The sequence below is a fragment of the Lissotriton vulgaris genome, chromosome 5 (assembly GCF_964263255.1).
Source record: "Lissotriton vulgaris chromosome 5, aLisVul1.2, whole genome shotgun sequence".
NCBI classification, from domain to species: Eukaryota; Metazoa; Chordata; class Amphibia; order Caudata; family Salamandridae; genus Lissotriton; species Lissotriton vulgaris.
The window spans coordinates 295,585,379-295,598,184 of NC_141693.1; the positions used below are offsets into that span (position 1 = coordinate 295,585,379).

At 44.3% G+C, this 12,806-nt stretch overlaps 1 protein-coding gene across 1 annotated transcript in view; it reads left to right on the top strand.

Moving 5' to 3' along the window:
- The first annotated feature begins 586 nt into the window (after positions 1–586).
- VWA1 (von Willebrand factor A domain containing 1) overlaps positions 587–12,806 on the top strand; it is a 476,800-nt gene continuing 464,580 nt past the window's right edge. Inside the window, exon 1 of the mRNA XM_086921472.1 lies at positions 587–932. Coding sequence (XP_086777598.1) covers positions 860–932 — 73 coding nt within the window. The 5' untranslated portion in view covers positions 587–859. The remainder of the gene's footprint in view (positions 933–12,806) is intronic.

Here is a 12,806-nt window from a genome sequence, read left to right on the forward strand (position 1 = left end):
AGTGTCAGAGAGGAGTGGGGCGGCGGCTCACAGACTCCACTGCGGCCAATCCTGAAGCTGCCTTTCACGCATGACAGCAGCTTCAGGATTGGCCTGAGAGCAATGATTTGCGCTCCCAGGAAGACTGGGAGCCTGTGCTTTGCTGTCTCCACCTCAGCAACGCAGCTGAGTTGGAGAGAGCTTCAATGCGCATGACGGTTTGGCCGGCCTGAGACAGCTGGCCAAATCGTCATTGCACTCTAATAAGAGTGCACACCACTCCCTGTGGTGCCTGCTTCTCCCTCGCCCCGCCCCCACTACCCTGGGAACCAAATGCAACGATAATAAACCCAGGGTTAATATCTTTCTTTTTACGCTGCTGGCAAGGGGGACACTCCTCCGTCATAGCTGAGGAGCCAACCACGGAGCAGACCTCCATATGGCGGCTGCCCCCTAAATCCCCCTTGAACACACTTGGATTTGTAAATTGTTCTGTAACATAGATTTACACATTTTACTGCAAGAAACACAGACTTGTCACTTTCACAGAAGCAGTTCAGACTTGCAAGAAAGTGTTCCAGAAGCAACCAGACTTCCCGGGCTCCCTGGAGACAGGAGTTTGAAAGTTTCAGCGGCTGGTGGGTGGTGCGGGAGGCAGGCTGGCCACTCCTGCCGCCGCTGCCAGGAAGGAACGCATCAGAGCCGGAGAGGGGAGACGCTGCCTGCCAGGACCGGAGCCCAGCTGAGCGCAGACACCGCTGCTGCCGGCTCAGACATGGGACCCCTCGGGAGATGGCTGGCACCCAGCGGCACCCCCTGCCCAGGGTCATGAGCGCCCAGCCCCATTCCTTGGAATCGAAGCAGAAGACACCGCGCGGCTATGTCGCCCTGGATTGCCCTGTCTCTGTACACCTGGCTGCAGCTGGCCCTGGGACAGAACATACCTGAAGCAGGTGAGACACGCCACCCCCTTCACTGTCCTTTGTTTGCAGCAGAATGTTTTAAATATATTAGCTGGCCAGGGGTTTGACAAAGTAAATATTGCTAAGAATGCGGTTCCGGCCGGTGTTTGGTTTTCACATGTGTGCCACCGCCTCGGGGCTGCTGAAAGGGCCGCCTGGCACGTGATTAGATGCTTCTGGAGAGGGGATGGGTTCGGAGCAAACGCAGGGACCTTGGCGGACATGCCTGCTGTAGGTCCAAGGGAGGGTCATGCTCTCCTGATAAGGGAGTCCCCATGTCCGCGGTGCTGGACGTCGCACGGAGGAGGCTGCGTAGAAGAATGCACGTGCGTTCACTACAAAGGGGCACATTGATAAAACTTCAGAAACTTCACCTGCTGGAGTTTGAAAGTTCACCGAGGCGGGCTGGCGGGCGCCACCTTTGTCATGGAGACCAAGTGTTTCGCGGGGAGAGGGGAGTTATATACAAATAATTCTTCTTTGATCCTAAAAGCCTACGAGGGATGGTCTTCCCTCCTCGTGAGCAAATAGTAGTCTTACGAAGGACAGGTAGATAGATGGCTGTACGTGCCTCGCCAAGGAATTACTGCCAGAGAGGGGTGCCTCAAGGTGCGATGCGTAGGTTGTTTGACGGCACACGTTGAGTATGACACTGCTATCAAATCAATAGGCGTAGACTGGTTCCAGTGATGTTTTGCGCGAGAGAGCAGCAGCGCGAGCTCTCCCCTGAAGTGAGGTGCAGCAGCTCCCCCCGCGCTGAGCAGATGAGAGTTTCTTGTAGGGGATGCCTTGCGGAGGGTTGGGGCTGCCAGTAGTATGTTTTGGAGACAGCTACTGAACCTAATCCTTGAAGACTGCCTCGCTCACCCTACTGCTTTCAGCGTCACCGCATTTCAGAACCACAGGGGTCAATTTGGTACAAGGGCGTATTGCAGCCCCTGTGGCGCGAAGCGGGCCAAACTCTTCCGGTGCTCCACAAGTGTGTGTGTGTGTGTGTGGTGGGAGGGGGGCGGAGGGGGACGGGGGGGGGGGGGGGGGGCTGACACCTGTAAGCATGCCGAGATAGCTCGGTGGGTTACCGCACACTCTGCGCTGAGTTGAGTATAAGTTATAACGTATTAAATACAATCGTACTTAGTCAGCTTTTCTATCGACTGATGCCAAAGGAAATCAGTACTGTTCAGCCTTTGTTAAGCAGCTCCGAGGGCACTGCAACTTCATGAAAAGCAATTATTATTAACCGAGCAGCAGATTGAGAATTTCCCTATATTAATAAATTAAAGCAATCCAAGTCCAACAGCTGATTTTGTCCCGGGTACCTAAAATCGTGATAAATAAGTCATCATCTTTCAGGCATCTCTTTAAAAGTCGATTGTGCTAAAATAGCGTCCTGACTCTGCCACCATCTGAAATGTATGAATTTATAGGTTTGTCAAAGAAAGAAACTTCTCAGTTACTTACTGCACCGGTTTTGTGATGCGATGTTGTCTTTTTGCTCGTATTTGTAAAGCACATATATTGGTATGGCCTCGCAGCGCTGTGCGCTGATTGGAATATGCGTCTTGTATGTGAAGAGCTGTCAAAGCGCCATGTTCATCTTTCTGTAATTCGTGTTAACATTTTGCTGGAATAGCTCACGGTGTCTATTAATGTGCCTCTAAGCACTCTACTCACAATCAGTGCGAAACAATATACACATTGCTGTCCAATATAATCGTACGGGCAGGGTGGGGTGCTGACGCCGCTTTTAAAAGTGCGTCACAGTGCCTCATGCCCACGTGACTGGACCGGGCGATGCCGACACCCTCTGACAGGAGGAATCCCAATTCTAGGGTTTCTCAGACTATGCGGCATGGGAGGACAGTGTGCAGCTACCGCATGGGCGCCCTGCCTTGTTTACATAGTTACTCAAATGTTGTTGACAGATAAGAGCCGGAAGCCATTGCCGGTCTGCCAAAATCCATGCTTGTTGCAACACGGCAGTCCATGTAAGGCCTTCAGCTCTGTCTTTGCCCTCACACCATGATTACATTATATACATTGAGCAAACCTTACCTACTCGAGGAAGGAGGGCACTCAAATGCTGAAGTGCAAATCATTTCTTCTCTAGGTCTATCTATGTGTCTCATATTTCGTGACCCTTTGTGTTGTATGCAGGCACTGGTGTCTCTGTGCGCGCGGTACAATGTTTATGTGGCATTTTCTATCAAAGTTAGGCTTTTAATAGCGTTGGCATGCAATAGGTGTCACAGCTGTCTATGCTAGATATTCCAGTTATCATCCTCAGAAGGATGAAAGGCTGAGGATGCCAGTGACAGCAACAAGCCCTTTATTCACAAAGCTATGGTGCCTTTCGAACAGTGAAGTACAGGCGTAGATTTAGTGCCTATACCAATATTATTTACAACAAGGGGTGGTGAGGGACAGAGTCTCTGAATTAAGCAGAAAGCTCTCACCCAGTCAAGAGATCAGGGCTAGATCCAACACCGTTTTTTAGCTCACTGCACCATCCCAGTTTCAGAACCTGGCTGTATGCAAATTAGTCTGTTCCTGTCCCAGTGCATGATGGGAACAGGGCAAACCAAACTACAAAAGCCAATTCTTACACTGGGAAGGAAACAAGCTCCCGGGGACCGGTTTCTGGCATTACAGCCGTCTTCGGCCCGGTTTGCTTGAATCCAGATGGTGCATCACCACCCCCTTTTCGGAATCATTTTTGTCCACCATAAGCGTGGAAGGGTATACTCAGATGTGAGTCCCTAGCTCATTGCACCATCAGGATTCAAGCAAGCCGGGCCGAAGACGGCTGAAATGCCAGAAACCGGTCCCCGGAAGCTTGTTTCCTTTCCAGTGAAAGAATTGGCTTGGTAGTTTGGTCTGCCCTGTTCCCATGATGCACTGGGCCAGGGTCAGACTAATTTGCATATAGCCAAGTTCTGAGCTGGGATGGTGCAGTGAGCTGAAAAACGGTGATGGATCAAGCCCTGATCTTTGGACTGGGTAAGAGTGGTCTGCTTAATTCAGACATTCTGTTCATCACCACCCCCTTTTCTGAATCATTATACCAATATTAAACATCTATCAGAGGCGTTTGGCTGTAGACAGGTTACGTATGTGTGCTCCCAAAAGTTAGCAAACTGTTGCTGAGGTTGTAGAGGCACCAGGCAGCAAAATGTCACATTGAGATAGTTGCCTGGACCTTGTATCCACCCTGGGTTCCATCTCAACTTCCTCAGCTCACTGAACTGGGACTACATTTTTCTTGCCAGCCATTACACTACCCGTCTGCACTTCAAAATTACATCCATAAACCTCCTTCTTGATCTGTCAGTGGCGTTTGATAGAGTGGATGAGGCTTTAAGTGGCGCGAGTCCTGGCGGGCTCATACCTGGGGGTAATTAAAAACTGACTTTGAAACGGGTCACTACCAGTCCCCTTAGGTGTGTCCATAACTTTACATGGAAACACACTGATCTACTCATCCTGAGGGATAACTGCACAAACACTTATGGTAATCCATGTCGGCCATTTAGTCCATTTTTACATTTCACGTTTTACTTCATCATGCATTCCCTAAGAGAATTTGCTTTTCCCAGATGTTGTGTTTCCGTATTTTTTCATACATTATGTGACTCTTTTGTAGTGCATACTGTGAACCGATTCACCTCTAAGTTTTTGAGTGAGTTAAAGTTGCAGACGGGTGTATATGACAGAGCATGACTGAGAGCTCTGAAGTTGAGGCTGAAGGCAGCCCTAGTGGGTTACAGTTATTGTTAGTGGGTCGTAAGTGTGTTCAGGTCACATCACATGCACATCCAAACCGTGGCCCCTCTGCAGAACACACATCTGGATCGTCCAATATGTGCCATTTGCAAATCTGTGGGAAAGTGTGCGAAGGAGGTGTACAGCTGTTGAAATATTGACGGTGGCAAAGTATAAGCAAATGAAGTGGTTACAGGTGAATGGGAGGTTCGTGTGGGGGAGGTGACGTAGAGATGATGAAAGGAAGTACATGCAGTAGGACAGAGTTAAAATACAGTTCCCAAAAATGTGAGATAAACTGAGGAACGATTTCAGAAAAATATGGGGAATAGGGGCATACGTTTATAACGGAGCCTAAAGAGGAAATTGGTGTAGAGGGTAGAGCAGGAGTTACTCAGACACTCCAAAGACCACTTACCACTTCTACAGACATTAGTAATGTTTAATTAACAATCTCTTTTTTTTCAGAATTGAAACAATTTTAAATTCAAATAATTTACAAGAAAATCATTGTAGTTACTCTTTAATTTGATACTCCTAATAAGCATAGTAAACGGCCGGGCTTGTTTTAGGTATATATCCAATGCAGTGTTTTATATCTGGATGCAATAACAACACACACAGAGGCTCCCAAACACTGCTCAGTGGGCACGCTGTGTGACGAACCAAATGTTAGCTTACAAGTTTTAAGCCACGCCCATTATTACATAGGCTGCACCCATCCCAGCTATGCTTCTTAGGCCACGCCCCTTTTAGAGACCCACCACCTTAACCATCCCACTTAAAGCACTGATGGTGGATCCCACTATGCACCGCAACACTCCAGCTTTATTTGGTATCTCAAGACTGCCTAACTTTCATCGCACTTAGACGGACTTTCCTCACCACCCTCCTTTTCCCTCTGCTATAGTATTCTTGGACCGCCTTCATCCAACCGCACCGCTTTTCTTCTCTCCGGGACCCATCTCCTGCTGAAGTCCCACTGTAGCATTTGTGCTGCCGACACTCAAATCCTCTTATTTTCTTCCGCCATTTAACTCCACCTTGGCCCTCACTCACCAAAATACTAATTTTACTTATGTGGCATCTGCTTACTTTAGAATCCCTCTTACCCCCCCAAAAACTGAAGTAGATTGTTCTGCTCCCTCTCATGATGACTGCCCATACTGTGGACTATCCGGCCCCTTGTCCGTTGCCCAGAACTGATGAGTAATCATTAGCCCTTCACTCTGCTTTGCACCTCACCAGCCGCACATTGCAGATCTCTGCTAATTCAGAGTCCAAACTCGAGTCACTTTCATCTACGTCCATTTCATCTAAGATGTGCATTACATTTCAGAGGGCCTTTACATTCAGTCCTTTTTATTAGCTCCAATTTCACATATTTTTTAATATCAGGCATGGAAAATGAATCCTATAATAATCTGCTTTGCTGTCGAAATAAAGTAACTATTAGGACAGCTTTTTACCTTAAACTAGTCAAGTCAAGTCAAAGACATCGTTTATTTAGACCATAGTCTTTAAACAAATAGCAAAACTCATTACACTTATTACTACTGCACAAATTGTACATTCTCGGAGCACCAAGGAGCTTAATACACTCTCAATAATGAAATAAATACCAATTATCCAATAAAAACAGGGCACACTTATACAATTTATACCCGGCTTGATACAACTCTAAAACCCAATCAATTCATGTTTATATAAAATTAATAAAACCTGACATAAAACTCAAAAGCAGTTTATAAAACTCTTAAACTAGTCCCCCATCATGACTACTAAATATCAGTGCTACTAATAGTACCACTTATATTTAATCTACCATTGCTACAATAACTGCTTTCCCTAGCATGACCAACAATACTAACTTCTGTAATACTGTTACCAACTTCATTTACACTAAAACTGCTCCTAACACCACTGCAACACCTGCTGCTAACACCAGTAAAATCTGTTACACCTGGCCCTTTCTGCAGGGTCACCCCAGATTGTTTCCCTTTCCCCCCCGCCTTCTTTAGCTGAACTCGGTATTAGCTTTTAGGACTCTGCACTTTTTTCCCATTAACCAGGGGTAAAGTGCCAGAGTGTTCGCCCTAAAAAATGTTAAACTTGGCTTACATCTGATTGGTATTTAAAATCCTTGTAAGTCCCTACTGTATGGTACTACTTGTACCCAGTGCATGTAAATTAAATGCTACAAGTGGGCTTCTGCAGCACTCATTCTGCGACCCACTGAGGTAGCTCTCTAAAGCATGTCTCTGGCCAGCCTCTGCAGCCTGTAGTGTGGTTTTAAACTGCCCTTTCGACCTGGCAAAGTAAACAATTTTCCAAGCCTCACCCTTCCTTTTTAGGCTTTGCCTAGAGCGTGCATGCGCTACCAGTTAAAGCCACTGTAATAAAAATGTACTTGTCATTGGTTGGCTTCCACTTTACTCTGGTCTCCTTGCTTCTTGTTGGTCACATCTCCTACTTCCTGCCAACTGCTCACCTCCTCCTGCAGTCTTCTCCAGGCTTCAGCCTTCACTCCATGCCGCGGAGCATGGACCTAGCACGGCTCCCTGTTTGCGGCCAGTATCCTTCCACAGGCAGCATGCTGCTCCAGGCACTTTAAAAAAAAGCTTTTGGTCATACACTCTCATAGAGTGCATGGCACTGTAAGGTCTTCCCCCACATTACTATCTGTTCCCCCCAACCGCTGCAGACTGTTTACACACCGCGACCCCCTCTGTCTGTTCCCACCCTGCTTCCCTCCCATTTTACTCTCATCCTTCTCTACTTTCCCCCACCCCATCTATTTTGCTTCCTAACCCTCTCTGTCAATTTTGCCAGCTGCTGTCTATTTATTTCTGCCGCCGTACTCCCTTGTCATGCTAGGCGCTCCTCTGGCACTGTTTTTTTTTTATATATAATTGTTTATTAACAGTTTTAGAATAAAACAACATCATAGGACTATCAGCATCGACCACACAAGTACAATGGTCGTAATGTATATTTCAACAGAGAAATTGTGTGGAACTTGCCTCTTGAAGATCAAAGAGAATATACAAGAAGAGGCGGAGGGCAGGGAGGGGAGAGAGAGTGAGAGAGTAGGCAGGGGGGATGAGGGGAGGTAAAGGAATAGCAAGTCTATTCCAGTATGTCCATTGTGAAACATGCCATGTTGAAATGTGTGAGAGAAAGGAGGGAGAAGATATGGACGTCTGAATAATGACATAATATAGATGGTTATGTCATGTCTAATCACACTGGGGCCATAGCAATACCTAAACACAAGAGGGGGGAATTTTGTCCAGGACGAACAAACCCGTAAGGAGATGTGATATTTTATTTGATGAACGAAAGTGAGGCGTCTCTGGCCTATACCAACTATGATACGAAGTATAAAGAAGAATACGTGCTCCGTCTTTGAAAATTGAATTGGATTTGCCACACTGATGGCATAAAATAGGCACGGGAAGGGGAAGAGACATTAAACTTCATCTAGTTATGATAAACCTACACATAATAATAATTGGGAGTGGTTTAGCCATTACTAGTCTGAGGAAACACAGTGTCAGGAAACCAGGGAGGAAGGGGAGGGAGAGAGAAAAGAGGGGGGGGGGGTATTGGTGGAGAGGGAGTAGCAGGGGAAGAAGGGTGGTAACAAGGATTAGTTTCATTGGGAAGGACAGGAGAGGGGAAGACTAGTGGGGGTCTGGCACTGTTTTTAAACATATTGCAAACCAGCATGAGCTGCTGTGTAACTTGTCTTAAATGAAAAAAAATGCTATTACATAGTAAAAGCTGGCTCCTTCATAGTGCTTTTAAAAAAAGATTTAAGCCATGCTCGCGCTGCTGTGCAATGTATTTGGAAAACCATTGACAAAACCAACAGGTCTTGCACAAGCAAACCTATTGGCTTTGCCAATGCTTGTTAATACTTATAAATCCCCAATCCGATAAACAGCAATTTGTTAGAAGACATAGTCTGTCATTTGACCTCTATCTTTGAAACAATAAATGTGAAATATAAATGCTGAATTAAAGGCATCTTTATTTATTGCTCAGACTTTCCGACCTACCAAAAATCAGCTGGTGACCCAACAGTTGGTCGCGACCCACAGGTTCGAAAACACCTGAGATAAATACTGAGTACCCATTGGGTTTAGTGATATTTTTGTAAATGATATTTAGGACAAGATGTTTATATTCTGGTACCATACCTTAATAGACTTTGCCAAAATGAAATCCAACCATTTCCTAACCTGAAAATGGTTCGATATTTTCTAGTCTACAATGGGAATAGGAACAGATCATCTCCACATTTGATGGTGGTTTGAGGGAAGGGCTTTCTCTAAAAGTGGAGAAAGCAAATAAAGATATATGCTTTTGAACATTTGACTCTCCTTCCCCCTACAATGTTGGATCCTGTGTACAGATCTGGATTTGGGACTAGGCAGCCTTAAATAAGTAACATTATAGGTACATTAGTATGCCTGGTAACCTGCACCTGGTGTATCTTTTACATCTGTACTATTACACCTATTTTAAGAATAGCAAAAAAGTGTAAAAGTAAATTCAGGCTTCTTCGTAGAACTCCACCTGTACCTCAATTCAATCTTTGCGAAACTGCCCCTTAATGTAATATTCCTGCCCACTACATACATACTTCCATCAACGTTCTCCTCATCTCTGTTCCTCCTCACATCACTAGAATAGCAAATTCCCAGTAATTTTAAGTGAGGGTTTGCTCACATGGCCCTTGACTTGTACGCCGGCTCCTCAGCCTTCCCACCCTTTGCCCTTGCTCGCCTTACTCACTGGAGCAGAACCACCTTCTAGTAAACAGTTCTTAGTTAATTTCTCCAGTACTTTGTCTCATGCAAGCCCACCCCATTGACTCCCCATTCTTATTCCTTTTGCTTACCCCCTCACCTCACAGCAGTTCTAGCAAAAAACATACATTTTTAATTTATTAAAGCCCCTGTCTGTGCCTACCCACCCCACAAGTTCTACCTCCATTAAGTAGTGCCATTGAAGGAAAAGAACATCCGTTTTAACCATTATACGTTGTAGTAACGTCTCTTTGTTTTGTATTCAAAATTCAAAATGGTTTCTTTAGAAATTCCACTTTCAGAACAAATTATTGTATTTCGAAATGTAATTTGAATAATATTCTGGAGTCGAGCAAAAGCCATGAGCAGTTCTTGTGGCTGGGCATGGACTCCTGACTGGCATTCCCAGCTGACTAGGTTGTAGAAGTGATACTTCTTGAAGCAAACCTCTGAAAAGACGAGCAATGGCCGGGTTCACGCAAGATGAGTGAGTATTTAAGGGATTGTCCCCTTGGTACTCACGCTTGGATTCTGGCAGCCATCTTTGACATCAGATGAGAATCTATGGCTTAATGGGGACAATGAGGGCGTCAAAGACAACTCACACGTTGTTGGAGATAGGGCGGGCATAAGGTGACCAATAATGGTGGGCCTGTAATATGTTGGTGATCACTTGGACATTATGGAAATTCACTAATCCAAGTGTATCTGGGGGGACTTGACCGACTCCTTGCAGATACATAAAAGGTGCATTTTGTTCTCCTGTTAGGATTCTTCCATTGTTTTCAAGTGTACCTCACTGATGTTCTCTGGAATTGTGGGACAATTTCACTGAAATGAAGGCATTAATGTACTCATGAAAACACACAAGTAAACTTGCATGGGCAAAGCATTGACAAACTTAAGTTTGTGCATTGACTCGCGCAACAATTTCACCCATTTACAGTTGGATTCTCTAACCACATAGGATCTTCATTTGATTGTCAACAATTGAGCTTGACATCTGATTTTATTTTTATTTTTTGTTAATTTAAGGCTACCTACCAGCATACTCAGCTTTCTCTGAGCACTGTATTGCGTGCACAGATACTTGGAGACCGTGCACAATATACGATGAGCTTTGTAAATCGATTTCAAAAAATGAGAATCAATTTTACTGGTCTATAAAGAATTACTCTTTGAAGATGCAACATGCTTAGGCCTCATTATAGTTTTCACTACATTACAGGGGTGATTAGATGTGTTTCACACACCAGACGTAGATAAAAGTGTGTATAAGTATTTCCTAGAGAACTATTGTGCCTAAAAAAATACTTATGCGCAAGTTTTCCTATTAGGAATCTAGGATTGCCCTTCATTATCCTTAAGGAAGTTGGAGGAGAGCATCCCACACTTCTGGGTGTCCAAGATTCTAGTCACTACTATGGTCTATAGTGGAGATATCTAGCATAATGATGACCATCTGAGTGACAGGAATCGGTCCAACCCTCGGAGTATATATATATATATATATATATATATATATATATATATACATATATATATATATATATATATATATATATACATATATATATATATTTTGCACACAAACCTCCTTGACAGGAGGATTAACGGGACGAACTCTCGTATTTAAGATGTTTTACTCTTTTTATTCAATTTTTAGCCTTCAGATAGCGTTTTACTGCATGACGCTATCTGAAGGCTAAAAATTGAATAAAAAGAGTAAAACATCTTAAATACGAGGGTTCGTCCCGTTAATCCTCCTGTCAAGGAGGTTTGTGTGCAAATTGGAAGCGGCCTGGTTCTGCCGCAGGGATCACGAACCCAACGCTGAGCGCTGCATTTCCCGGACACAGAGAACCAAAGGGCAGAATATGTATATATATATGCATGTGAACAAGGGCTTTCCAGCTCGAAACGCGTCATTGCTGTTTACCTGTTTCAGTAAAAAGAACTACTTGGCCAGATCCTGTGGTCCGTCTCCTGTGTTTGCTTCGCCGGTCCGCTGGGATTGGAAGTAGCTTAGTGTTTTCTTGAAAAAAAAAAAAAATATATATATATATATATATATATATATATATATATATATATATATATATATATATATATATATATATATATATATATATACATATACAATAGAAAATAGCATTCAGGCTGGGAATTGACAACCTTGGCATACTTTGGGCATCCATGACATTACGGTGGCCACCCCAAACAAATGGGGAACTTGGCATAACATGCTACTACTGGCACAATGGTGCCCCTGGTGTAGTGTGTGCATCACATGCTTTCTGTGCGAATCCTTGGCTCTTCCAGACATTATAGAGGTCCTGGCTTATGACCCTCATTGCTGGTGTATTGTCAGCATCCTCATTGCTGGTGTATCATCAGCGTTCTTCATGATCCTGTGTCCATCCCTGGCGTAATGATTCCCATCACAAGGAAAGCAGAGTTTAACCCTGGGGTAATGGAGTAGCCATCCCCGAGACAATGTAGCCCTGACATAAGATGGTTATACTTGGCTTACTGTGGGTGTGCAGGGAGCTTTGGTGACTATCTCTAGTATATTGATGACCATTCATGTATCACGGTGACCATCGCATGCATGGTAGTGGATGTTCCTTGTACACTGGTGGCCATCCATTCCTTCTTGAGCACTTTTCTGAATGAGGTGGATTTCTTTATATATAGATATATTGTATGTATGCCAAACACGTGATGAAGATACATTATCTCTGAGGCAAAATGTGTTAATATTGGCCAATTAATACGTGTGAGAATTCGATGAAAATAAGCGGATATTTTGCTTGGTGACATGACATGAAAGCATTTCATCAGAATAGATACTGTAGAGATCCGAAGAGATACTGATTTTTATGACATTATGATTACTGTGGCTGTGTGAAATATTTCTGATGTCTTGATCTGTAAGGTACCTGTAACTCGAGTGGTATCTCTATATTGCATGTGATATGTATATTGTCTAGAATGTGAGATATGTCTAACCCTAGGGTTTGCCCACCTGTCTGCATCCAGAGTCTACGAGATCTGAGTACAGGGATGGAGATGGAACTGGAAATGAAAAGATAACTTCTCAGTCATAATGTAGGGCTTGTAATCCAGTGATAGTGGGCAGAATAGGAAATGGAAGGGATGGTAGAAGTGAAGACATCTGGTAGGAGGATCATGGCAAATGACATACCCAGACAATTAGGTTTGCCCAGTTTTTGTGGAAATTGTTCTGAAAAATACACCATTCTCTTCCAAAGATTTCTTGGAA